Here is a 26,094-nt window from a genome sequence, read left to right on the forward strand (position 1 = left end):
GTATTTATGGAAACATTACTTCACGTTTCTCTTTTTTCTTTTTAGCCCCAGAGGGATAAATCCTTTTGGTATAGAATAGAATAAAATAGATCTTTATAATCACTGTTACAAGAAAAATGAAACATAGTTTGGCATTCTCTGTTGGCACCATGTAGATTTACATTCAGATTGTTTTAGCATAGGAGAAGAAGATAAAAATAGACATAAGCTTAAGGGCACCTTCTCAGGGAATGTGTGTAACACACAATAACGTTAGTATCTACACAGTAACACACACACACACACACAAAATAAAATAAAAAATCTACTTGCAAGTACAGTGTGCATGAATGTGATTTCAGGTCTGACAGTGAAAATTATAACATCAGTAGCATTAAGTTGTCGGTCTATTAACACACTTATGATTAATATTTTGAAAATATTATAATATAATAATATGCTGACAAAAATACAGGCGCTGGAGGTGGCGGAATTGAAGATGTTAACACGTTAATTGGGCGTGACCAGGATGGACAAGATTATAAATGAGTACATCAGAGGAAGAGTTCGAATTGAGTGGTTTGGAGACTGCATTGATTGGCGCTGAAGGTTAATGCTTTTACTTTTGAAGGGCACCGGAAGCTATGTGTTCCGCCGCAGTTAGCCTGATGTTTCTCAGTCGGGGAGTTCACACACAACTACTTGGCAGAGGAATGCAGCACTCGTAGCCAGCCGTACTGTAAGTATCTGTAGTAGAAATCCCTTCACTTTTATGTGACTAAATATATGCGTTGTTGTCAGTATTTGAGTTACTATGAATCCTTTTCTTTGTCTTTATTAAGCGCTGTGTTTCTACGGGACGCTAATGTTAGCTTCACAGCTAAGCTAGCTGGTTTCTGTCGTCGGGATTCCCTTTATTTCTTTCCTTAAATTCTTTAAACGGTCTTCAGATTCTAATAAGTTAACACGACTATCCCGTTTCACGAGTTTTCCTTTGTGTTTGCTTTAAATAGGTCTTCCTTTGTGCCGTTTTTGCCGCTGGCAGATAATGACTTTTTAAAGTCATTATCTGTGTATTGTCAGTTAAACATTGATTCATTTGGCTCGTAGTTTGTTATCTAGCCATTGAAAGGTAACATAGTTGGTTGTGTAGTCCCTTTAATTGAGTCGGAGAGCTGATCCCGGGAAGGACATGATGTAGTAGGACTGGTATGCAGAGGTCTGACATCAGCTAAAAAGTCTCCAAAGCAGTGTTGACTCCAAATAAGGAGGGAAGAAGCCCTAAAGTGCTAACACTGTCTTATCACTTCCTCCATACTCTGTACTCTGTGGTGTCTGTGGCCTCTGTGTCACATATCCACGTTTAAGTTATTTTATTTTTATTTTTTGACTGCAGGAAATCTGAAGGCGTTACTCCCATCATCATCATAAGAGTCAGCACACCATGGCTGGCTTCAGGCAAGAGGATGTTGAGTTATACTACGAGATGGGAGAGGAGCTGGGGAGGTAAGCTTTGTGGGCCTGTTTTAAAACGTTTAATTGAAAGCATTATATGTGAAAACCCTGCTTTCTTCTTCATTGCTGTCCTATCCAGCTGTTGTGCTGTGTGCTTCAGTTCATCTGAAAGTGTAAGAACACTTTTTGCAGTAGTGCTTTGATGGCAAAGTTTGGTTAATTTGTAAGACACATTTTTAATTTCCTCTTTTTAAGATGTGTAAGCGCTGATTTTTCAGCTTATCAATGCTTTCCATAAATAAAAACAGATCTAAATGTGAAATGCTGCTTGAGATGGATTTTAATGCCAGGTTGGGACTGATGTGAACAGGGTTAGATATTTGATATGTGTGAGCAGCACTGTATTAAATGTCATCTTTAATTCTTTTCTGCTGTGCTGGATAGTTTGTGAATGAGTCATCACATTTTTGGAGATGAAACACAACTTTCTGGCTTACCTTTTCTTTCTGCAGTAATGCAGCAAAAGTGTGACGTCACTGCCTCTCAATGTGCCTTTGCACCTCTGCTGTAGTGTAAGAGAGGGGACGGACTGTGTGTGTGTGTGTGTGTGTGTGTGCGTGCAGATACTAAATGGATCTAAACCACACTGTTTTATTTATAAGTCTGTTTTATTCTATGTGGAATAAAACAGAATTTTCTTGTTTTTAGTTGTGTTAATAATTGTTTTGTTGTGCTGACAACACACTTTTGCTTTCTTGAGCTTCAGTCAGAGATTTTAACTTCTGTTTGGATAACAGACATTTAATTTAATTCTGGATGGAGCACTTTTAGTGGCAGAAACCTTTTGTCACTCATCCAAGTAACTTCTTCAGTTCAGTCTCTGCTGACTGCAGATTGCAGCACCACTGATAAACAATGGGCTGTGAGGTCAGTTTCATGATCATTCATATGCAAATTGTCATGACCATTGATCAATGCCCAAGACTACCTTTGTGAGGACGGTGTTCTCTCTGTGTTGTAGTGTCCTGATGACACATTTGTGCTCTAGTGGATGATGAGAGTCAAAACATTAAATACTGATCCGTGTGCGTTGGTTTACGGTACACGTCGACTTTTAAGTGTGCCCCGTTACTGATGGAAATTTCACAGTCTAAGAAGGCTAGCACAGCACAGTTGGATCAGGCTTAAGCAGTATTTACACTTGTAGGCCAGTGGCCAGTGACTCTTTCAATGATGACGATGTACACATCCTGGACAGGGAGCATTTATGTGAAAATGGAAAGACCATCTCGGAATTGAGGAAGGAGCTCAGGGTACATCTTTCACCATGTTACAATGCTATGATTGCAGGCCATTGATCAGTGGCCATGATAATTTGCATGTCAATGATCATGAAACAATTGTTAATCAGTGGTGCTAGTTTTGATCATCATCATTTGCGGTTTGTTGGTGAATTTTGGCTCATGCTTCTTCACTATGTTCATTCTTTTTCTTTTTCAGTCTATTCTGTTGGAGATTTGTTGCTGTGCTTGGGGTCATGTGCTCCATGACCCAGTTTCAGCCAAGCTTTAGCTGTTGGACAGATGGCCTCACATTTGACTGTAGAATACGTTGGTATACAGAGGAGTTTGCGGTTAAGTCAGTGACTGCAAGGTGCCCGTGTCCTGTGGCTGCATTACAAGGCTGGATCATCACCCCTCCACCACAGTGTCTGACAGTTGATGTGTTGTGTTTGATTTTGCTATATGTTGGTGTGCATTATGGCCAGATATCTCCACTTTGGTCTCGTATATCCAAAGCAGATTGTTTCTGAAGTCCTGTGGTTTGTTCAGATGCAATTTTGCAAACCTAAGTTTTGCTGCCATTTTTTTTTCTTTCCAAAAATTTAACAAACTTTAACATTTAACATGTTAACTGAGCTCTCTGGAGTCTGAGATGTAGTTCTTGGGTGTGTTTTGCAGTTTACCTGAGCGTTGAATGGTCTGATGTTAGGGTGAATTTGCTAGGATCTAAATTTATGGGATGACTTAATCCTAAAGATCAGCAAACTCCCAAAATGTCTGCTTTTATAGAGGTCCTCACACTTACTGTTGATTGGTTGATCAAATACATGTGATGACTTGCAGCAGCTAGTTACCCTCTTAATTCCTATGGAAGCAGAAAGGGTGTGCTTTGTTTGCCATAGGACTGTAAATGTGCTTGACTTGGTTTTTTTGTTTGTTTGTTTTTCTCCTCTGGTTAATTGTGAGTTGTATATGTGAAGGGAGTGAAGAAGTTAAACGAAAATAAGCAAATAAAATATTGAAACAAGATAAGACATGACTGCTTTTGACACTACAGAATTTTACTTGAATTTGATCAAAGTTCATTGTCTATACAGGATTTTATTTACAAGATCGGAAATCAAGAAAGGGCAAAAGCAGGAAAAAAAATGACACTAGATACAACTGAGGTTATTAGCTAACAGCATTTAGAGGTCTTTCCTGATAAATATCTATGATGATAGACAGAGATGCAGTGCCTTCTGCTTAAGAAACATCTTTTTTTTTCCCCATCACAACATGAGGTAGGAGAACATTGCATTGACATCTCTCTGATCTTTCCTCTCTGCAGCGGACAGTTTGCCATCGTCCGTAAGTGCAAGGAGAAGAGCACGGGCGTCGAGTACGCAGCCAAGTTTATCAAGAAGCGGCGGCTGTCGTCCAGCCGGCGGGGGGTGAGCCGCGAAGAGATCGAGCGCGAGGTCAACATCCTGCGCGAGATCCAGCACAGCAACATCATCACCCTGCATGACATCTTTGAAAACAAGACGGATGTGATCCTGATCTTGGAGCTGGTGTCTGGAGGAGAGCTGTTCGACTTCCTGGCAGAGAAAGAATCTCTGAGTGAGGAGGAGGCCACGCAGTTTCTCAAGCAGATCTTGGATGGCGTTCAGTATCTCCACTCCAAACGCATCGCTCACTTCGACCTCAAGGTCAGCACTGAGGGGAAACTTGAGGGGCTCTTATACAGTGGTGGTAGATGACATGTTGGTGAGAGCAGACAAACATGGCTGCCCTGATTCTTTTGGGCTAAAAACATGCTAAAATATATTTTGGGCTAAATATCTTAACATTAATGAAATCATATTTTCAGGGAGGACTACTCTCAATGGGGTTAATGTACTGATCTTATTTTTGATAGCTAAAAGTTAGACATAAGCTTCTAATAAAGGAAAAGACTACTAATCTTTATCAATAAAGATATGGTGACCAAAACATTTAAACTGTACTGCAGCATTTAAGTTCACGAGGATAGAATAAAAATCATATAATAGGATTATTTCTGTATTATTTTAGTTGGTGGATGATGGCATGTATAGGAGCAAAGCTTATTTGGACTTGTATGCAAGCTCTTGACAGTGGTGATAAAATGCAAGTGTCACGGTTCAAAAGCTCAAGTAGAAAATGCTGCTTTGTCAGTGTCTAATGTCATCGACTCGCCCTCCTCCTCCTTTCAGAGATATACAGGTTTTTTTTTTTCTCCATTTGTTTTTATTTTTTTTTATCTTTCAGCCTGAGAATATCATGCTGCTGGACAAGAATGTCCCCAACCCCAGGATCAAGCTGATAGATTTTGGGATCGCTCATCAGATCAAAGCAGGAAACGAGTTCAAGAACATCTTTGGAACACCAGAGTTTGTTGGTGAGAGCCTGTGGCCTCCTAAATATTCACTTCCAGCCTTGTGCCAGATTGTTTCCATGCAGTGAGTCAGACCCTGTGAGAGGGTAATCGTGGCTTCAGATTACATCTGCTTTGAATTAAAGGGCTCATTCCTGTGTTTTACAGCACCAGAAATAGTCAACTATGAGCCACTTGGACTGGAGGCAGACATGTGGTAAGATACCAACCTGTTTTTTTGTTGTTTTCCCCCCCACTTTCTGAAGCTGTGGTTTAACCTATCTAACAGTTTTTACTGATCTTTATTTATCCTCTCGTCTTTGCAGGAGCATTGGTGTCATCACGTATATTCTGTGAGTGAAGCTTATAGTTTGTAAAAAAAAAAACAGAAACCACCCGATTCTTCAAAACGGGCTCTAAAGTAAAGTTTCTGACTGGTTACAGGTTGAGCGGTGCCTCGCCGTTTCTGGGCGAGACCAAACAAGAGACGCTGACCAACATCTCAGCTGTCAACTACGACTTCGATGAGGAGTATTTCAGCAACACCAGCGAGCTGGCGAAGGACTTCATACGCCGTTTGCTAGTAAAGGATCCTAAGTAAGAATATCTTTATGATTGTTATCCAATGCTTGTTGATGTCACAATTCCAGAAATGTATTAGCTATAGCTATGGCACATTGTTGTTGTCTGCTGTGATGAGCTTTTTTCTAGACTTGCAGAATTTTAACTTTTGCTTATTTACCTTGATCAATCAATCAGTGGTCGCTCAGCTGCAGTGGGAAGATAAAATAATTCTTAAATACGTAGTGTAATGACTGTAGAACATGCAGAAACTAAAAAATGCAGCACACTAAATCAACAAACACGCACATGGTTAATATCTATATATCTCTCTATATAGGTAGATATATCTATCTATATGAATGTGCAATTTGCATAGAATATTTGTATACTTCATGCAGATGCTGGCACTCACAGTGCCCTGGTCTTCAGCATTTAACCAACACTAATGGATTTTCTTTTGCAGGAAAAGAATGACCATTGATGACAGTCTTGAGCACCCCTGGATTAAGGTTTGCAGTTTAAGTCTTTTTTTACATCTTTATAGATTAAACATTCAGTGAAGTGGGGAAAAAATTGAAGAACTTTCTGTGAAATTTCACATCTGATAATTAGAGGCCAACTGAAAATTTTACTTTTTATTCCCATCTTTTGGTTCTTGTCATCAAATTCTTGCTCGTTTTTCAGACCTGTACCTTTTTACCTCTTCAGGTCATTAAGAGGCGGAACGTACGCCAGGAGGACAGAGATCACAAGACTGAGCGCCGGCGCCTGAAGACTACTCGTCTCAAGGAGTATACCATCAAGTCCCACTCCAGCATGCCTCCGAACAACACCTACGCCAACTTTGAGCGCTTCTCCCAGGTGCTCGAGGAGATTGCGGTGGCTGAGGAAGGCCTGAAGGAGTTGGAGCGCAACCAGCGCTCTTGCCGCGAGGACGTGGCAGCGCTGCTATCGATATATGAGGAGAAGGAGGGATGGTACAAGGAAGAGAACCAGAGCATCTCTGGCGACCTGAACCACATCCGCCAAGAGCTGCAGCGCACGCAGACGCAGCGCAAGAAGTGCCAGGAGGACGCGCGGGTCACTATGCAGTCGGCCAACATCCTCAAGCGCAAGTTCGGGCGCCTGGAGAACCGCTACGAGGTCCTGGCCGAGCAGGTGGCCTCCGAGGTCCGCTGGGTGGAGGAGCTGGTGAAGTCAATATCGGCAGAGAAGGACGGCCTCAGCTCTGGCAGCACGCCGTGAACGGCGCTGACATCCAGCAGTGAGGGTTTCATCATCAAGCTTTCGTCTTGCCTGTCGTCTCTGCTCGTCCACCACACAGCGGAGTTTGAGAGGGTCAGTCGTCATCATAAGCTACGCCGCCGCTGTCGCCCATCAGAAAGGGAAAAAATAAATAAATAAAAATCCTACTTTTATGTCACGTTTGAGAGAACAAGAAGCAGAGAGGCAACATGTGGAAGCCATTCCTCTTTGAAAAATCATTCCTGTGTCAATGAATTTATTTATATTTTTACTCATTTCATGTACTGTAATTCAGCTGTTTGGTTGTTTTGGGGTTGTTTTTGTTTTTTACACATAGAAATGAATTCATTTGTTTACTTGGTTATTATTATACCTGGTTATTATTTTAAAAACTGGTCTTAACTTCCTGTTGCTTTAAAAGCCTTCACTCTCCAGTCATCTGTTCCCGCCTCAGGTCACATGAGAAAGCTTCACAATATTCGGTGTATAGTTTCAGGTTTGTGAGGCATTAGGTGGTATTTATTTTTTGCCTTTTTACATTTCAAATGACTTTAAAATTCATATTTGGGAAGTGTAACTATAAATTATGCAAACCCTCAGCACAAAATAAAGAAAGTTTTAGGGTTTTATTTTAATGTCTGATTATTTTTTATTTTAGAAGTTTATTGAACATTTCTGAGAAAAATAAACTGATTACAGATCAAACAGAGGCAGTTTTTAGACTTTAGGGTTAGTTTTTCATAAGTTACATTAACAAAGGGTTTTTTTTTTTTGTGCACCTCAAAGACATTTTAATGCAAAAGAAATCACCAGCAAAGTAGAGCAATAATTATTTTTAACCAGTTTTATTTCAATCAGAGACTTTGTGGAAATGTTGCAAACGTTATTTCTTATCTTTTACTTTATTTTGCTTAAAGTCAAAATAGTCTGGAAGAGAGTCTCTGTTTTACCTGTAATTGGTATCAAATTACATGCTTTTTCCCCAGTAAGTGTCCCTGGAAACAATTTGTAAGTTGTTCTTGTTTCTTGGATGAAATGGAGCAGTGGGAAAACCAGATCTGGGAATGTATATACTCGTCTTTGCAGTGCCTGTAATCTGATTGACCTTATTGCCTCTGTGAGCACTCATCCGTCACCCAGTGAACATCATCTGCTCAGTGTCTTAAAACGTAGTGACTTTTGCACAAGCAGCTTTGTAAACCAAATAGTGTGCATGGAAACTTCGTACGTATGCTCTAAATCCCTGCGCACCTTAAATGCTCCATCGATGAGTTCCACATTCAGCCGACACATTCCACATGTACAGCATAGAAGGCATTGTTGTATAATCTGTAGTATTTTTCTGTAGAGAAATGTATCCATTTGCACTTATATGAGTGTAGAGGAATTTTAATGTATTTTAATCTGTCTGTTGATGTAAGAAAGAGCTGTAAAGCATCTGTCCAGACTCGTTTCAAGCAAATAAAACTGACACTTCAACCAAAGCTTACCTGTGTGTAGATTATTCATTTTATCACGCTAGCACAACACCATGATCCATACAACATTACAGAAGTGAGTTAAATCGCTTAAAGTGAATGTACTTTGAGAAACTTAAAAATTATGACCCACCAGGTTGCTGTGGATTGTTATCTATCTGTACTGGAAGGTTTAGCCCTGTACACTTCAGCATTCGACCCATCATCAATAAACACCAGCAGTCATGCATGCCCATACCATAATACCACCATGTCTGAAACTTGTCTGAGCCCCTCTCTGTTTATGCTCCAGGAAAAACCACGAGGTCTAGCTCAAACTTAATGCTATCCATCCCATGGTCTCGTGGTGATAGAGCCTTTTCTGTGGCAGGTCCCAGACTTTGGAATAGTCTTCCCCTAAATATTATATTAATATAAAATAGATCTGCACAAACACTTGATCTATTTAAATCACTACTAACGACACATTTTTATGCCCTGGCTTTTAACACACTATGACCCAAGCATTTTGGTCTTATTTAATAGTCTTAGTTATTGTTTTAATTATTTTATTGTCCTATCGTTGCTTTATATTGTTATTATTGTTTTACATTGTTTCTTTTTAATGGCATTTTTATATTGTTAAGCACTTTGTGCAGCATCGTCTGTCTGGAAATGTGCTACATAAATCAATTTGACCTTAAATCAAATTTCCTGTTCTCCAGTGTAACCGGTGGCTTGCACCTTGTTGTAAGCACTCTGTATTTACATCTGTGAAGTCATCTTTTGATTGTAGACCTTAACGGTGATACTAATACCTCCTAAAGAAAGTTCTTGACTTTGTTAGGTGTTGGAAGGCTGCTTTTGTTAACAGTGAAACAATTCTGTCATCATCCACTTTAGCGGTCTCCTGTGGTCTTTCTGGTCTTTGCATTCCTTCCTTTTAAAAAATGAACCAGATGGTTGTTGTGGCCACTTTAAGGTTTTGCTGTCTCTCTCTGATAGGTTTATTTTAGCCCAATCATGACATAAACATTTCTTTGGCTCTCACATTGCGAGTTTGGGTGACTCCAGATCTCTTATGTGCTTAATTTGTCATGAAATAATCAGAGAACAGCTCTCACCTGGCCATTAAACAAACCACTTGTCTGTCAGTTGTCTAATTATTTATTTTGTTCACAAAGTGTCTATTTATTTGTCGTGAGGTTCAATAAACACTATCGCTTCAAAAAACGTTGCTTTAACGCAGCAAATCTCAGTTAGCGAGTAAGCGCTTATTGCCCCGTGCGTGGAGCAGCCCCTTGCAGTTATGCCGTTAACGTCATTTTAATGAGATCAACGCTGACAACACCAGTTTAAGCAAAAAAGTGAAAAAGACAAAGAATGAATTTTAGATAAAGAAATAGACCCTAAATCTCAGGAAAAAAAATTACACAAAGAAAAAAACACTACTGTTTTCTAACTGTTTTATTTGTATATTAATTATGACAACAATAAATAACAATAAATAACCTTGTAGTCAGTAAAACTTTCATAAGTCAGCACAACCGTTTGCTGATGGTGAACGTATCAAATTCCATCTTGAAGACAGGAGGCAATAATCTGCTTTGTAAACAGTGAGATTGTACCGCGTTTGTCGAATGTAATGATGATCATTTGTTCTCTTTGTCTACAAATGGTACAAAAAAACCCATGTAAAAACCATTTTGAAACAAATGGATAACTCGAGTCAGAACTGCTACGATCACTACAGCGAAATGACAAGCGGTGAGAGAAAGAACTGCTCATCTTTGTTGCTTTGGCTCACTTCTCATCTCAAAAATAAATGAAATCTGACCATCTCAGTGTCTGTTAACATCTTTAACTATTTTAGGACATTTAGGGAAATCACTCCTGTTTATCAGAACTAAATGAAACTCCAGTTTTAGCTGTTTTTTGCTGTTCTACAGCAGCTCATAGTTTGTTTTAGAACAGATTTTATGGATGACTTTTAGGGCCCTTCATGGCCTTGCTCCAGGCTATATCTCTATCCTCTGAGCACCATATGCACCAGCATGCACCCGGGGTCCTTGGGCAAAGGCACTAACCTTGCCTGAGGATATCATGTCAGTAGAGTCAGCCACTTCCTTTAAACCCATTTTTATGGGAAGGCTTTTTTATATTAATTTCCTTTGAGACGTCTTTTTATCTCCCACAGTTCACAATCTCTGACATTTTTACTACAATTTATTGGTCTTGGAGTTTGTTTTATTCTGTCTAATGTCAAAATCTCACTGATCTCACAGGTGTAATGGTAGTACTGAACATATTGGAAGATATGTACAGAAAATGAGTGCCATGTCAGTGCAGAGGAAGATATCGGAGCACGTGAAAGTCAACAGGTTACAGAAAGATGCAGGGGAGCTTTTCACTTTTGACATTGCAAATCAAAGCATTTGATGCAAATGTTTAATGAATTTGATGTTTAATTAAAATTTGTGGCCAAAAAAATGGATATATCTCCCCAACCATCACTGACCCACCACCAAACCACACATGCTGAACGCTTTTACAGGCTCTCTACGATTTCCCCAGACGTTTTCAGATCTGTGACGTGCTCAGGGTGAACATGTTCTCATTTGTGAAAAACACAGGGGTGCATCTGCCAATTCTGCAAGTCTATGGCAAATGTCACTTGGGCTCCATGGAGCCAGGCAGCGAAGAAAGGGCCCATTAGAGCACGTCAGTATTCATGTTTGGATTTCTTCATGTTCTATTGTGAGTTTGATCCTTTGTTATATTTTTGAATCTCTGGGTTTGGTGCCTATTTGATTCCTGTCCCAGGTGAGAACTTTCAGGTTGTGTGTGTCCCTGTGTTATTTTCTCTTCATTATTCTAAACTCGTGTTCCTTTTGTGCAACAAATTAGTTTTCTGGTGTCTGTGTTAAGTTGGGGTGAAAAATAAAGAGAAAAAAAACAAAAACAAAACTTTAATCACCTGTAGGTCAGAATTTAAACTTAACTCAAACTTCTGAGAAAATAATTTTCAATAAGATAATATCCCAAATTTTGACTTATTGACAGCAAAAAAATAATAAAATAAAATAGTTTTTCAGTCTCCTGTGTGTTGCTTTGAGTTTTACCTCCTCCCCAGTGATTACCTAGCTTCTCTGCACCTGTGTATCATATCCCCAGCTGTCTCCACTTCCCTGATTACCCTGTGTGTATAAAAAGTCCTTCCCCTGTGTGTTTCTTATGTTGCCTGGTTTCCTGCAAAGAGTTGGATTTTTATATGGTACCTTTTTGGTTTAAGTATTTAAATGTATTAAAATTTTGCATTTTAATCCTTCAATATACAAAAGATGGCAAATATAGCCTTTTGCAGTTTAACTGGTTTTGAGTGATTATAGGAAACTTAAATATGCACTGCTGAGACTTGTAAACGTGAAACTATAAGGAGAAACGAGCCAGAGCAGCTGAGGTAAAACTGTAAAATCATCTGAGAGCGAGTCGACTTTGAGTCCTTGGGTAATGGAAAGCTAAAACCCAGAAAAATAGTTGGCAGTTGTCTTAAAAAAAAAAAAAAAAAAACTGCAGTCAGTTCAACTCAGCGAGCTCTGCTCTCTTTTGTGACAGTGTTTAAAAATAGGCAGTTTAAAGATGAGCAGCACTTCCTCATTGTCTCTGCAGAGGTGAGGAGATCCTTGCTTTTCTTTACATTCACTAAGAGGAGGAATGTTACATTTATGCATCTTTGAGGGAGTTGATGTGTGCGCAAAGCTTCAGTGCTGGTCCCAGTTTAAGGTTCATGGTGCTGACCAGGTGATCCTCTGTGAGAAGCAGCAGAGCCTGCCCATCTATTTCCTGGAAGCGAAACTCCTCGGCTACATCAGCACCACCTGATGGAAAGAGAACCGGAGAGAGAGGTTTCTGCCACCATGCTGTGTGGACCGTGTTCATTTTTATGTGTAAATAAAATAAAGCATTGGGTTGGATTTAAACAAGATCATTTTGTGCTTAACACCTGTCAGCATCAATGTGATACGCATAACATACAGTCACTGGCCACTTTATTAGATATACCTTGCTGGTAAATGTTTGAACCCAGTTTTTGTCTCCTGAACTGCCTTAAGGTTGCCTCAACTAATTCAACAAAGTGCTGGAAACATTTCTCAGGGATTTGGTCCATATTCATATGGTAGCATCACACAGTTGCTGCACATAAAGGGATGGACATGGTCAGCAACAACAATAACAGCAGCCTGAATTGGTGAGACAAGCCAGGGTCAATCCATACTTTATTCCAAATTCCCTACCATCTAAAGCAAGACTCAGGAAATTTTGTCTTTTTGTCTTATTGTCTAATATTGGTCATTCTGTGTGACCTATAGCCTCGTTTTCCAGTTCTTAGCTGATAGATGTAGCACCCAGTGTGGTATTCTGCTGCCGAAACCCATCTCCTTCAGTTTCAATGTGCCAACAGTGCCAAATTTAAAGTAAATCACATTTTTTGCTCAATCTGATGCTCAGCTTGAATTCAAGCAGGTCGCTGAAGATATTTGTGCTAACGAGCAATTGAACAGGTGTACCTAATGAAGTGGCTGGTGGGTGTACACTATGTGCAGTCACCCTTAATCAACCAGCACATGTTCACGTGAAACTTTCATGCCTGCAAATCATATTTAACCTGTCAAAAACTGCGAGAGGGAAGCAAAACTCACCTTAAAGCAAACCCATCACACCAAACTACAAACCGACACAGACGTGCTGCGAGGTCAGAGGTCGTACCGTTAATGTTTGCCATTTCTTTATCGATAAAAGCTGTACCTCAGGAGTGTGAAAAACCGCATTACCTGGCAGGGTGCTGATGTAGGAAAACACTTGCTCCACGTTCCACTGAGACGGACAGCCGACGTCTTCTGTGTCTGAAACAATGATCGTTTCTACGGTCCTCTGCTCCCTCACCCTCTCTTGCGCTCTCTCAGCCTGTTTTCGAAGCCTGGTCGTCATGGGAACGGGAGGTTCTTCCTCCTGTTTTTCCTCCTGTTCTTCCTCCTCTTCTTCCTCCTCCTCCTCCTCCTCATCCTCGTGATGCTCATCTTCCTCTCTCGGTGAACTCTGTTGGGTCTCTTTGGAGCCAAATGACCTGTGAGCCTGAGAAGCACAAAGACACAAAAATTCAGTGTATTTCAGAGCTGGACTTCATACAGTAACAAACAGAAAGCAGGTGTTAGACCGTGTCTTAGACCGTGAGCTGCAAACCTCATGGTTCAAGCTGGTGGAATGTTTTAAGCATCAAATAAACATTTAAATGTCTTTTTAGAAATATTTCCAACCCGTTTCCACCAGAAAAAAAAAAATTCATGCATTACCACCTCTGGAGTCTATCAGCCTTCAAAAATCCATTTTTGTTATACCTAACTGTAATAATCATCAGTCTGTAAGTCTGTTCTTCATATTTTTGAATGAAGAGTGATTTAAAACAGCATATAACAGGGCAACATGCTTGAAAGCTCTGCAGCCTTAACATATATTTTTGCATGAGTCATTTTAATGTTTGTTTCCAGAGCTGATAGACATCTACGAATCTGGCCACCTGCAAAGCCCATTCGGCTGTTTTCATTAGAGATCCCCATCTGCCAGCTGACCCGATCACCCTCGATATATTTGTCCAACATGCTGGTTTGCTTACGAATGTGAAGCTGCGGATCGTTTTGTGTCTGCAGTGTGTTTGTGTTGAAAAGAAGTTGCAAAAGAGATGACCAAGATGACATGCGTTTTTCTTTTTGGATTGTGAGAATAAGTTGACAAGATGCATATGATGTCGTTTTTACTAACTGTCACCTCACAGCAAAGAGGCAAACCCAACAAACCCTACCAATAAAGTCCCTCTGGTAGATAAGTGCTATTAGTAAAACCTCCAAAGCTGTTTTTCTTTAAACAAACAGGATTGCCTTTGTTTGTCATTTAGTCATTTACTGTTTGCCAAACTTGCACACAAACACTTAACTGATGAGTGTTTCAGGAAAGCCAGGGGCATAATTTCCAGGGGTTATGACCCCCCCCCCCCATAATCAGACCTAGCCAATATAACCCCCCCAATAAAATTATGAATTATCTTGCATAAATAGGCTGTTGATTTTTGTTACTCATTTCTGTTAACACCAGCAAAATAGTTGCATGTTTAATCATCTGGGAATTTACCCAGATTTATTTATTTAGACAGAGATCCTGACCCCCCATGTTCAGCACAAAGTTACGCCCATGAGGAAAGCTGCAGAAAGCTGGATATATGTTGTTTTACCCTAGAACATTAACGTGGAGTTTTAGTGACTGCAGAGCTCCAAACCTCCTCTGATTAACATCAGGATAAAAACCGTTCACAGGGAGCTTCATGCCATCCATTTCAGTGGCTGAGCAGCTCCTGCAGGTAACCCAGTATCTGTTTTGTCCATACAGTTTATACATGCATGCATCAGGCCGACGATACTACTGACCTGCATCACGAAGTGCTCTCTGGATGCTCCGTTGACTCGGCTGGGGGGTCGTCCTCTCCTTCCCACGGGCCTGTGAGCCATGCGACCTGCATGCAGCACCGCGATACGCTTGGTGCAGCTCACACTGAACCTGAACAAAAACAGCCGTGAAATGTTTGATTAACCCTTAGAGCACAGGTGTGTGTCCTTGATCCAACACAGCTGATTTAAATGGCTAAATGACCTCCTCAACGGCTGGATTTCAATTCAGGGTCTGCAGCCTTAAAGTAGGCAGCCACAAGGGCCGCGTACTCAAAGACCGCTAGGTGCGAGGCTTGTGAAAGAGGACGGTCTAGCCTCCGTCGCGCTGCCCAGGTTGCCTAGCAACCATGATACTAACAGCTGGAAACGTTTCATACAGCTTTGTTTGACAGAAATGAAGGAGAAAATCTTTTGTTCATTTGTTTGTTTGTTTCTACATGAGCTTTGATCATTCTCTGTAAGATTAAGGTCAGCTAATGAACGGCGTATATTTTAAAGTAAAGGCTTTAAAACCAAGTTAGTACAAACGTCACTAACGTTATTAGTGCTGCACAATAATGTTTAATATTGAGTATCTACTGTTATATTCCCATATATCATCGTGATGTTGTTTATTGTATTGCTCTCGTTTTCTTCTGCTTGTTTTCTTTTTTCTTTCTCAACAGGTGATCCAGGTGATTGATATATGTATTTTTTTTTATGTCTGCTTATTTAGTTGTTTTTTGTTTTTTTGCCTTTTATCCCCGTCCCTCTTCTCCGCTGTTTTCCCCCCTCTTCTTTTCTCCCTTTTCTTTTCCTCATTCAAGTCTGTCCCGTACCTAGTAAGTGAAAATAAAAAATAAATAAAATAAACAATAAAAGGTGAATCACAGACCATCACAGCAAGGCATCACGCCACTTCCTTAAAATTCAGGGAAATGAAGGACGCATTTGAGGGCCGCATTTCGAGCAGCCTTTGAATTGGGACAGCCTTTGTCGTGTCGCTGTGACGTAATTTGCCTTAAAATGCAGCCTTTAAGGCTGCAGACCCTGAATTGGGATACAGCCAACATGTCTTGAAGTTCTCCAGAAGCCTGGTAATGAACTAATCATTTAATTCAGGTGTCTTGACCCAGGGTGATATCTAAAACCCGCAGGACACCGGCCCTCGAGGCCTGGAGTTCGACACCCCTGCCTTAGAGGATCCTGGGGACATGTTGGGCCATTCCATTTTTTGGCGGTGCTGATATTAATCTTATCCTCAGGCCAAAAAATGCCCAATTGAAAATCACTGAAAATACAACTTTTGATGTTTTCTGCAAAAGTGCCTTGCTGCTGAAATGATAAGTGTGTGTCCTACTGATTTTGGATGATGGTGTGTGTGTGTGTGCATGTGTGTGCATGTGTACGATGTCCACCTTCAAGTCTGTTCTCTTAGAAGGCCACACTCGGTGTTATGAACTAATTCGATAACAGTGAATGATGAGAACCCTTTCAGAGCTTCAACAATATCTCAGCAGCAGGAACCAAAACAAAATTGGACTTTATTTTGGTTCTCACTCAAGTAGTTTATGCATCTGCACGGCAGCCACAGTTAGAAGTATGCGCAGTAGTGCAGGAGCAGTCCTTTTGGAGATGGCAAGACTTTACAGCACACACAGGCTCTGGAAGTGATCGTGAACCATGAGTGTTAAGATGCCGTCATCCTCCTCTGAGGACTCTGAGGCTGACATGGAGGAGGCCTCAGAGGTAGAAATGGACCAGCTGGAGTCCAGCTCTGACTCATCTGAAGGTGAGAGTGGAAAGGAGGTGGTTTGGTTGAAGCAGTGACAGGATAGACTCCTCAATCTCTTCTCCATCTTGGTCAACCCCATATTTTGGTCCCCCACAAAGACTGCAACATTCTGCTATGCCCCAGCAGCCAGAGGTTTGATCCCTAGACCTACACACTATCCTGGATGAAATCCTGCAGCAAACTGTGGCCCTGACAAACCTGCATGGGCAACACTCAGTGGCTTATGTGGACTCAGTAAATGCAAAGGCAGTGTGATTTTTGCACAGATGGAAAGAAAAAAGCTGGCAGTCTCGACCTCAGCTGGAGTTCCCCGTCTTTAAAGGGTTAAAACCCAAAAACTATAATAAATTTTTGATATTTATATTTCAGGCTGATGTAGTTTAAAAGGCTGAATCATTTAAAGTGGAAAAAATATTATGTAGTAATATTTTTACAGCAGTTTATGGGAAGGTGGCATTTTTGTCCTTAGGGTAAAAGGAGTGAGGATTTTTAAGGGTTATTTAAGAGTAAATAAATGCTCTAAGGAGCTTGAAAGGAAATGCGTCTGGACTTCTTTAGGTTTTTTGAAAACTATGATGACCTGGATGACGGATAACCTTGACAGATGGTTAATAAGTGCATTCGTCCCTAATGTTATTATATCACATCATCCTTGAAGTCTGTGAATAAGTTGGGAAAGGTAGCATCGGGACTCCGAGCTGTCCTCTTTTTGTTGCTTTGATGGAGACTCAGGGGGAAACCTGGGAGTGATTATCTACTTGCGTCAGCGGGCTGCAGATGTCAGATGATGTAATTTAACTTTACTGACACAGACTGTAATTTTCTGTAGTTTCTGCAGAGAAAAAAATGCTTTGTTGTTAAAGCCGGCAGTTCGTGAGTGTTGCTCATGTTTTCCACAGACTCTAAGACAGTGTGGTGAACCTCAGCCGAATGACACACGCCAACACTGAAAACAACAACATAAAAAGATTCAAAATAATGAATCATAATTGTTCTCACCGACAAAGATCAACTTTTCATAACAAACCATAAAATATTAAAATTTACACAGACTTTGTATTATGCATCGGCCCTGTGTTGTGAAACGCTGATTCTTGGCTTTTTCTTGCCATCATAAATTCTTGTTTTGTTTTACTTCCTGTTTTATTTTGAAGGTGGGATCCTAATGTGGTTTTCCACTACTACTACTACGTCCTTTTACTTCCCATCTTTGCTCTTTTAATTTCTGATTTAGGTTACCTGTTCCCTAAGTCTGCATGTCTTAACCCCTTTTTATTTCATAGTTTGCAAGTGCCCAATGCATCTGCTCCATCTCTTCACATTATTTTCTTCCATCGGTGATGGGAGAGGAGGAGGTGAGGAAGAGACATGAGAACAAATGAGCTGAGGGAACAGGCACTTAGAAAATTGAGTCATCCTCACAAATGTCACACCTCATTTTAAAGTGATGCCAATGAAATGTGTCATTTTTGTTCTAGCAGACCCACAGCTGGATTTTATGACATCATAACCCCCTAACCCTAACCCTAAATAAATAAATAAATAACTAGAATTACTTTAATTTAACACATGGTGCTTTTTTGTGCAGGGCAGAAACTTTGATCATGTTAAATAACGTGAAAAAAGGATGACTTTAAAAAAGAATCCTCCTCCCACTATGACTTGTATATTCCAGCTGTTTCCCACAACTCTTTTATATGCTAAAGGTAAATAAATGCATCCAGTGGACACGCATTTGCATTCTCAATTATAGCTAAAGCCTCCTCTCTCCTCAGTCCTCCTGATATATTTTAGGAATTGAGATTTCCTTCAACATGGTGAAGTGAGATTGATTTCATGGTCACGGGCAGCAGGATGGAGGTGATGAAGCGCCTGTTTTTTCATTCATAGCTTCTTTCAGCAGGATAACACCAAAACCCCAAAGCTCAAATCATCTCAAACTGGTTTCTTTAACATGACAATGACTTCACTGTAAATGCCCTCCACAGTCACCAGATCCCAGTCTAGTAGAGCACCTTTGAGATGTGGTGCAATGAGCGTCTTGTAATAACCTACAGTTTGTTCATGTTAACAGAGTGAATCACTGAAACTATGTTCTTCTTTAGATTTTGACTTTGTTAACTACTAGAAGACTAGAGGAAATATTAGTTACATTAATGGAAACAAAAACACACTCCCTACATTTATTTATTTATTTTTCTTTCCTTTTTCTTTTTCCTTATGTATTTTTTATTTATTTTGTTTGTTGTTTCCTGTTTTGCTTCTTTTTCTTTTCTTCTTTTTCTTTCATTCTTATTGTATGGATATTTTAGTTGTTTAAATATAGAAAAAAAAGAAAAAAATATATGTACTGACAGATAGCTGAAGTTGATGGTATTGTATAGTGATTCTAAAATGTCAATTAAAAAAAAAAAGAAAAAAAGAAAAAAAAAGAAACTATGTTTCTTTGTAATAAATAATTACACTAGAGGACAAAACTTAGTACGTTGTGTAAATGTTTTATTTACCTTCTGACACACGACATGGAGCAGAAGCGTTTGGAGCGCAGAAACGTGCGAGCGTAGCCGCTGCTTCCACAGTACTCACACTGCAACATGTCTGGCACACTCTCCCCGAGCTCTGCAACTTCAGAGGACCAGCTGTTAATCATGCATGTTCACACACACACGCACACGCACACACGCACACGCACACACACACACACACACACACACACACACACACACACGCACACACACACACGCACCTCTCTCACCTTCTCCTGTAGGGCCATCATTTTCCATCTCAGAGTCAGATGAATCTGACTGGTCAGCATCCAGAGGACTGTCGTCTGCTGCGTCCCCATTGGTCGGTACGTCCTGGGGTTCTGGAAGGGAAGCCTGCTGCTCCGATAACAGTGATGACCGACCCACCTGCATTGAGTAGCACATTCAAAAATTGAAAACCTTACACCAATTTTTTAACCCAAATTTCAGAAAAAAAAAAGAAAAAGAAAAAAGTTTTAATTCACTGAAACAAGGTTTCACACAACTAACGTCCTGCACAACGATAACACTGCATGGTGACAGATTACAAGTTGGCACTGACCAGTTTCTCTCACTATAGCCTTAACTAGTTGCATCAAGCTTCCTTGTAAAAAGACACCTTCTGCATAAATGAGCCATGCCAGCAGCTTTGATAAAGTGACAGACATCATTTGTTGACTGTAGAGCATCACCAGTGTTATAATGTAAAGACAGTGATGCACTGTCGTATTTCATTTGTCATATTTACATCTGTTTATAATATTAAAATTAGACATTTACTTAAGTTTTAAATGCCTGGAAAAGTTTTATTCCACCTTCCTCTCCTCACCTGCTCCAGAAATATTTTCATTTTGTTTATACACACATAATTAAATAATTGATTAAAGCTGATTTTAAGTGCTTTTGTAGTGCTTCCCATTAATCAGCAGTGAACTTTCTGCAAAGGGCACCTCCACATACCGGGAACGGCTCCAGGCCCTCTTTGATGACAAAGCCCTCCACGAGGTGTGTGAGGACGTGGGTTGACCTCTTGGGGCTTCCTGGGAGACTTGCAGGGGCAGAAGGAGGCTGGCTGGGGACTTTTGCTGAAGCAGGGAGGAGGGGAGGAGGTAAAGGAGAAGGTGGTGGAGGAGGAGGGTTGTTGGTGCCACTATTGCCGCTATTGTCAGTGGTCGTGAGCTGGGAGGACTCCTCCACTGGAGGACTCCTCCAGTGGCTGGGGGTGATGGAGGATGAATCCGTCACTGCTACACAATAAAAAGCATAAAGAGTGAGGGGTGAGGGGGGTCTCACGGAGGCAGGTTATCCTGTTAACTGAATAATTCTGTACCTGAACAATTTTTTTGGGATGGTGTAGCGGTCCCGTCTTGTTCTGCACTTGGAGGATCTTTCCTTTCCTCTGAGCTCTGACTGTTTACGTTGCACTTTTGCCCCAACTGAAAATCAAACCAAAACAAAACCTCATTCAAACCAACTCATAATCTACTCAGGAGCTCTTCAAAGCAGGACGTGCTGACTCACGGGTGCAGTTTCGTTGTGTTTGACTGGATGTACTTTCAGATCAACAGCCACTGTTTGAGGAGGTGGTAGGTTCTGGTAGGGCATCTGGACCAGAGCCTCTGCCACAGGCAGTTCCCGCTCCGTTAGCAGTACCTGTCCTGACTGGACAGCCAAAGCCCGGACTGAGTGCAGGGATACCCTGTGAAGGGAGGCCGAGGGGTTCTGGGGCAGCCTGGGGAGAATGAGAGGAGGAGGAGGAGGTGGAGGCTGCTGGCTCTGTGGGAATGAAGTCCGACGCTGTGGCGCAGCCACCAGAGGAGGTGGCTGAGGCTGAACGGCAGCAGCTGGGACTGAAGTCTGAGGTGATGATGCAAGCATGCTGGTGACTAATGGGGAGGAAGAAGAAGACAGGGCTGGGGGCTCGTTCCGTAGTTGTGAGTGGGTGCTGGAGGCGGTTAGTCTTTTAACCGACAGAGGAAGAGGATTGGAGTGGGTATCTCGGGGTGCTACTCTGAGGGCAATTGGTTGCAACTGTCTGCTGCTGGGAGCCCCTCCTGTGGCCTGCTGGACGATGAGCTGGTGGTGCGCCACCTGCTGGCCTACTGGACAGGACAGCTGCTGCTTGACTAGAGTGTGGGTTTGCACTGGAGGGTAGGCTGCAGAGGAAGCATGAGGAACATAATAACCAGCAGGTGAGCTGTCATTAAAAACTTAACCTGACAAAAAAAAGCAAACATCTGCATTACATTAACATCAGTATGCTTGCTGCATGGCATGTATCAAACCAAAACCAAGTGTCCACCCTAAGTTTGTCTCTGGCCTCTTACACTTGCAGTTATCTCAAACCGTGGAAGACACACTCTCACCTGGGGTTATAATCTGGGGTCCTGACACCAACGAGGTGGCATCAGATGGCGCTGTTTCTGTTGAGCCATCAGTCAGTTGGGTGCTCTTCAGCCCACAGACTGGAGTCTTGGACAAAGAGGTGGCTGCAGGCAGGGCCTGGGACTCGGTGGAAGGCTTTAAGATGACGCTGTGGGCTGTAGCCAGAGCTCCCGGCAAATGGGTACGCAGAGCCAGATTCTGCAGCGAGTATTAGAGGTTAACAATTAGTTTTCGCAGTTATTAAACGTTTCTGGTCATGGAGTAAAGAGCCAGTGCTGTACCTTGTCCTAACACACTGACATCACATAAATAAATACAGAAATAGTGGACCTATTCTGCTGTTCCTTATATTATGATCTAAAGCAGCGGTCCCCAACCGCCGGGCCTCGGACCAGTACCAGTCCGTGAGTCGTTTGGTACCGGGCCGCGAGAGTTGAGGCTCGGGTGTGAAATGTATGGTTTTCAGGGTTTTTATCAGTTTTCAGTGTTATTTTGTTATCGTTTTTATCGTTAAGTCTGTTTTCCTGGGTCTTTTCACGTGTGTTATGAATAAATCTTCTTTTTTCGGTACCGGTACTAGTTTTATTTTGTTGTATTTATCCGCGACACCTTAAAGGCCGGTCCGTGAAAATATTGTCGGGCATAAACCGGTCCGTGGCGCAAAAAAGGTTGGGGACCGCTGATCTAAATAATGTATGTAATGTTGAAAAAAAAAAAAAAAAACACAACCCGCTTTGCTCTTTATGATGTCAAAGAGTGGAGGGATATCCTTAATGATGAGATCAAGAGGGGCAGCAGATCAGAAGAAAGTAACTTTAAAGCTGCGGGCAGTGAGCAAAGCTACTGCAAAAGAGTCCAAGGACAATAACATGGAGCCTGAAATGAGCATAATAGGTCCACTGTATGTTCTGTAACAGCCTGAGGCACATAATTGTGCAGCACTGTGGCATGATTGTACCTGAGAGGAGGTAGGTAATGAGGAGCAGGAGGTCACAGTGGGGAGGTCTGACTGAATTGCAGCTACTGTGGCTGCAGGAGTTAGAATCAGCTGGCAAGGATAGAAGCAACAGGGAAGCTCAGACGCCACGTTGGTTAAAAATCAGCCATAAACAGTTGCTCATGCAGTCAAAATGGCAACACAGTAAAGCAGCATGAATGCAGCTCGAGATCAAAGATGAAAAGGTTTCTACCATCTGAGTTCGAAGGTACATCTGAGCTTGGTTACAGCTGGCAGGTCTGTTTCCTAGAAGCATGGCCTGCTGAGATATTGTGGCTGCGCTGGCAGTGGATGTCTGAGTTCGACCAATCAGCCTTGCGGTCACTGGAGATGCTGGTAAAGTTATCTGGATGAGGGGCGGCATGATGAGAGCTGTGACAAATGCTAAATAGGCTCAGGCGTCTATTTGTGCTCAGAGTGAGAACACACTTAAGCGCTTACCGGGTTTTGGGAAACACCCGCAGCCTGAACCAAACTGCCTGTAGAAGAAGAAGGTGACCTCTGACAGACTGAAGCCTGAAAAGCAGTGAGAACACGTTTTACTTTCCATTCTTGATCCTCACACAGACACACAGCACATAGACAGACACCACCCGACCTGCTGGATGGCGGCCAGACTCTGCAGATGTGCGGGATGCTGGTGCTGCTGCAGGGCTGCTGTCTGCAGCATGAAGTGCTGCTGCTGGGCTGCGTACATCTGATGCAAGTACTGGGCCGCCATGCTCTGAGGTCTGTTCATGGCATGTTGGATCACCTGTTGGATCACACAATGTACATTTTCTTCAGACTGGCTAAAAGCATTACAAGGCTATTTATCTACTTTAACAACAAAATCTAATCACCTGTTCAAATACACTATATTCCTAAATGTATTCACCTGTCTGCCTTCACACACATATGAACTTTAGTGACTCCCATTCTAAATCTATAGGGTTTATTATGATGGGAATTTTTGTTGATTTTTCCTGAAATGTAGTTTTAGGTCAGACACTAATGCTGGACAGTCAGATTGCCAGAAGGAGAAGACTTCTCCACTGCTTTAGAGTCCAGTGGTATGTCGTGCTTTACACCACCACATAAGACGCTTTGCATTGTGCTTGGTGATGTAAGACTTGAATGCAGCTGCCATGGAAACCCATTCAATGAAACTCTCTACACACTGCTACTGAGCTGCTCTGAAGGCCGCATGAAGTTTGTGACCTTTAGATTTTACTGAAGGTCACAAACTTTGTTATAATACCACTAACGGTTGAGTGAGGAATATTTAGTGACGAGAAAATTTCATGAGCGGACTGGGGCTACCTGATCTTGCATAAATGTAGTCTGGATGCCAGGTGTTGGATTTTAAACACCTGTGGCCATGAAAGTGATTAGAAGAGGTGAATTCAATGATTTGAATGAGTGAGTGAATATTTTTGACAATATAGTGTATATACTATGATGCATAATTACTACTATTGTTTATTCTCTGGACTGTCTCGTAAAAGTATTACCTGATAGCTTGACAAATGACAGTCAATAGACAATTAATATTCAGTATATCAATATGATAAATGCATACTGAGGTTAGTGGTACTGTTCATTACTTGGATCACCTTTAAATCAAGTCCTCTGTGTGCACTTTACAGAAATACTAGGTACTGCCTACAACGCTGACTGTGTGTTTTAAAAATTAAACAGTTATAGGTATTTTCCACAGCTTGGACTTTTTGCCTGTCAAGCACACCGTGCGTAGGGACTGCAAGCAGCTTCCTGTCTATTACCCTGACTCTTTACCTGTGAAGTGAAACTAAGACTTTCTAAATGAGCCACACACATATTGGTCGCAGGTGCAGTTTATTACCTGGACTGCTTGTCTGTCTGGTGGGATGATGCTGAGGGAGGTAGAGGGCGGCTGGGCGCTGGAACTGGGTGTTGCCATGGTGACGACAGATGATGACGATGCAGTGGTTACTGTCTTACTGGTGTCTGCCTGTCTGTCTCCTGGGCTCCGTCTGTCCATGTCCCAGATTACACACAGAATCAATATCAGGAAATCTGTGGAGATAAAAACAAAAAAAGGACATGCATTAACATGTGCAACTTTCTCTGATTCATGTGTAAATGTAAAAATATGCTTTCACTCCAGGCAAAAAAACAAACAAACTAACAGACAGGAGCTGGTGTAGAAAAATCATTTTCTATGTGAAAATATTCCCACTATTTTCAGGAAGTTTCTTCCTGTTAAAAGGGAGTGTTTCCTTCCCACTGTGGCAAAGTGCTTGCTTTGACAGGTTGCTTGTTTTTTTTTTTTGTATTTATTTATTGTTTTTTTGTTTTGTTTTGTTTTGTTTTAAATACTGTTGCATTTTTACCTTATAGCACCAGCGCTTTGAGGTGACTGTTCAGGGTGCGGGACTAGAAAATAAGCCTGAATTTAATATATTTTAATGTGTCAAAACTGAACCCTTCCCTCTTGTCTTTATTTTTTTATGACTTGCAGTGGAGTGACAGGTTTTAAATGACTCCACTTTCTTTTAAGAAAGCCAAATATAATTTTAAATCATTTATGGCAGTTTTACTTCAAGAAACATTTTAATTAAATTAAAAAAAAAAACCTCACACAAATAATAGATACCCTGCCTCACAGGGAGCTTTGATATTCTTGAATTAAAAATGAAATAGAATAAAATAAAACCAGGTGAACAAAACTAAACTTGGACTTTTGAAATAGAAACATATAATCCTGACACTTATTAAATTAGGTGAATTTACAATAACAGAACAATAGAGTTAATAACAGTAATATTTAACATTATCACCAAGAGCCCCTGAACCTGCGTTTAAATGGAAATACTTCACATAATTAAGTTTTTAAAATCTTGTGTGAGGTGGGGTGGCACGCACACCTCTGTAATAATTTAAGAGCATTTTAACAACAACAACAACAATATTAATAATAATACAGTAGCGTGGGTTGTATAAATCACGCCTGTAGCCGCAGAATATCGATTCTTTTTTTCTGATTGATCTTCGCAGTAGATTAGTAAACGCGTGCAGGATTTCCTCGACAAAAACCCTGAACCATCGGATAATCCTGATATTTAATGTCCAGTCTGTGGACCTTCACAGACTACATCCAGCACATCTGGATGACAACCCCCGCCGCTCTGCCCCTCACCGCTCACACTGCGCATTATGCATGCACAACCATCGACCTCTTGTCGGCGATACTTGCCTGGTTTTGGAAGACATGGGCCATCAGGAGCTGACCATATCCCGACACACTGTCCCAGTCATGAAGCCCTCTGATGCGTCAGCGCTGCTTAAAATGGTGATTTAAAAAAAAAATCACGCGGTGTGCTGCGAAGCAGGCAGCATATGATGATAAATAAAAAAAAAGCTTCGGCACAGCACCGCTCGCAGTGCGGGAGGACCCTCCACAGCCACAGAAGAGAGAAGAGGCGATGTCTGACGATCAAACGCTTTTTGTTTTAGAATGAATGAATTTAAATTGTAGGCTCGTGATAAGATGCGTTGTCCCCCTGTTTATCACTAATATCGCTGTCATGTCACA

The 26,094-nt window shown here is 41.3% G+C and overlaps 2 protein-coding genes across 4 annotated transcripts; one reads left to right on the forward strand and one right to left on the reverse strand.

The window, feature by feature from the left end:
- The first annotated feature begins 584 nt into the window (after positions 1–584).
- Positions 585–11,327, forward strand: dapk3 (death-associated protein kinase 3). Its single transcript, XM_085141623.1, has 9 exons — positions 585–718; positions 1,376–1,485; positions 4,048–4,408; positions 4,989–5,118; positions 5,263–5,311; positions 5,421–5,447; positions 5,539–5,691; positions 6,122–6,167; positions 6,367–11,327. Exons 2-9 carry the CDS (start codon positions 1,424–1,426, stop codon positions 6,901–6,903), a joined length of 1,365 nt encoding a protein of 454 aa, XP_084997749.1. The 5' UTR covers positions 585–718; positions 1,376–1,423; the 3' UTR covers positions 6,904–11,327.
- Positions 7,618–26,094, reverse strand: phc3a (polyhomeotic homolog 3a). Of its 3 annotated transcripts, none has more exons than XM_085141605.1 (15): positions 25,756–26,094; positions 24,382–24,575; positions 23,137–23,292; positions 22,980–23,054; positions 22,732–22,884; positions 22,500–22,589; positions 21,523–21,739; positions 20,678–21,312; positions 20,487–20,592; positions 20,117–20,403; positions 19,387–19,543; positions 19,139–19,250; positions 14,837–14,966; positions 13,193–13,493; positions 7,618–12,238 (listed from the first exon to the last, which is right to left on the reverse strand). In XM_085141605.1, exons 2-15 carry the CDS (start codon positions 24,538–24,540, stop codon positions 12,084–12,086), a joined length of 2,733 nt encoding a protein of 910 aa, XP_084997731.1. In that variant the 5' UTR covers positions 24,541–24,575; positions 25,756–26,094; the 3' UTR covers positions 7,618–12,083. The 3 variants fall into 3 exon arrangements, with proteins under 3 accessions (XP_084997731.1, XP_084997730.1, XP_084997732.1); XM_085141604.1 differs by having other exon boundaries at positions 19,139–19,256; XM_085141606.1 differs by lacking the exon at positions 22,500–22,589 and having other exon boundaries at positions 19,139–19,256.

The sequence above is a fragment of the Neolamprologus multifasciatus genome, chromosome 18, assembly GCF_963576455.1.
Source record: "Neolamprologus multifasciatus chromosome 18, fNeoMul1.2, whole genome shotgun sequence".
NCBI lineage: Eukaryota > Metazoa > Chordata > Actinopteri > Cichliformes > Cichlidae > Neolamprologus > Neolamprologus multifasciatus.

Bases quoted from the DNA above. Each gene is read 5' to 3' on its own strand.
- dapk3 (XM_085141623.1), top strand. From the start codon at position 1,424: ATGGCTGGCTTCAGGCAAGAGGATGTTGAGTTATACTACGAGATGGGA. The intron at 4,409-4,988 runs GTCAGCACTGAG...TTTATCTTTCAG, and splicing joins TCGCTCACTTCGACCTCAAG to CCTGAGAATATCATGCTGCT. The intron at 5,448-5,538 runs GTGAGTGAAGCT...GACTGGTTACAG, and splicing joins GGTGTCATCACGTATATTCT to GTTGAGCGGTGCCTCGCCGT.
- phc3a (XM_085141604.1), bottom strand. From the start codon at position 24,540: ATGGACAGACGGAGCCCAGGAGACAGACAGGCAGACACCAGTAAGACA. The intron at 22,885-22,979 runs GTAAGCGCTTAA...CCCCTCATCCAG, and splicing joins CGGGTGTTTCCCAAAACCCG to ATAACTTTACCAGCATCTCC. The intron at 20,404-20,486 runs GTACAGAATTAT...TTTATTGTGTAG, and splicing joins ATCCCAAAAAAATTGTTCAG to CAGTGACGGATTCATCCTCC.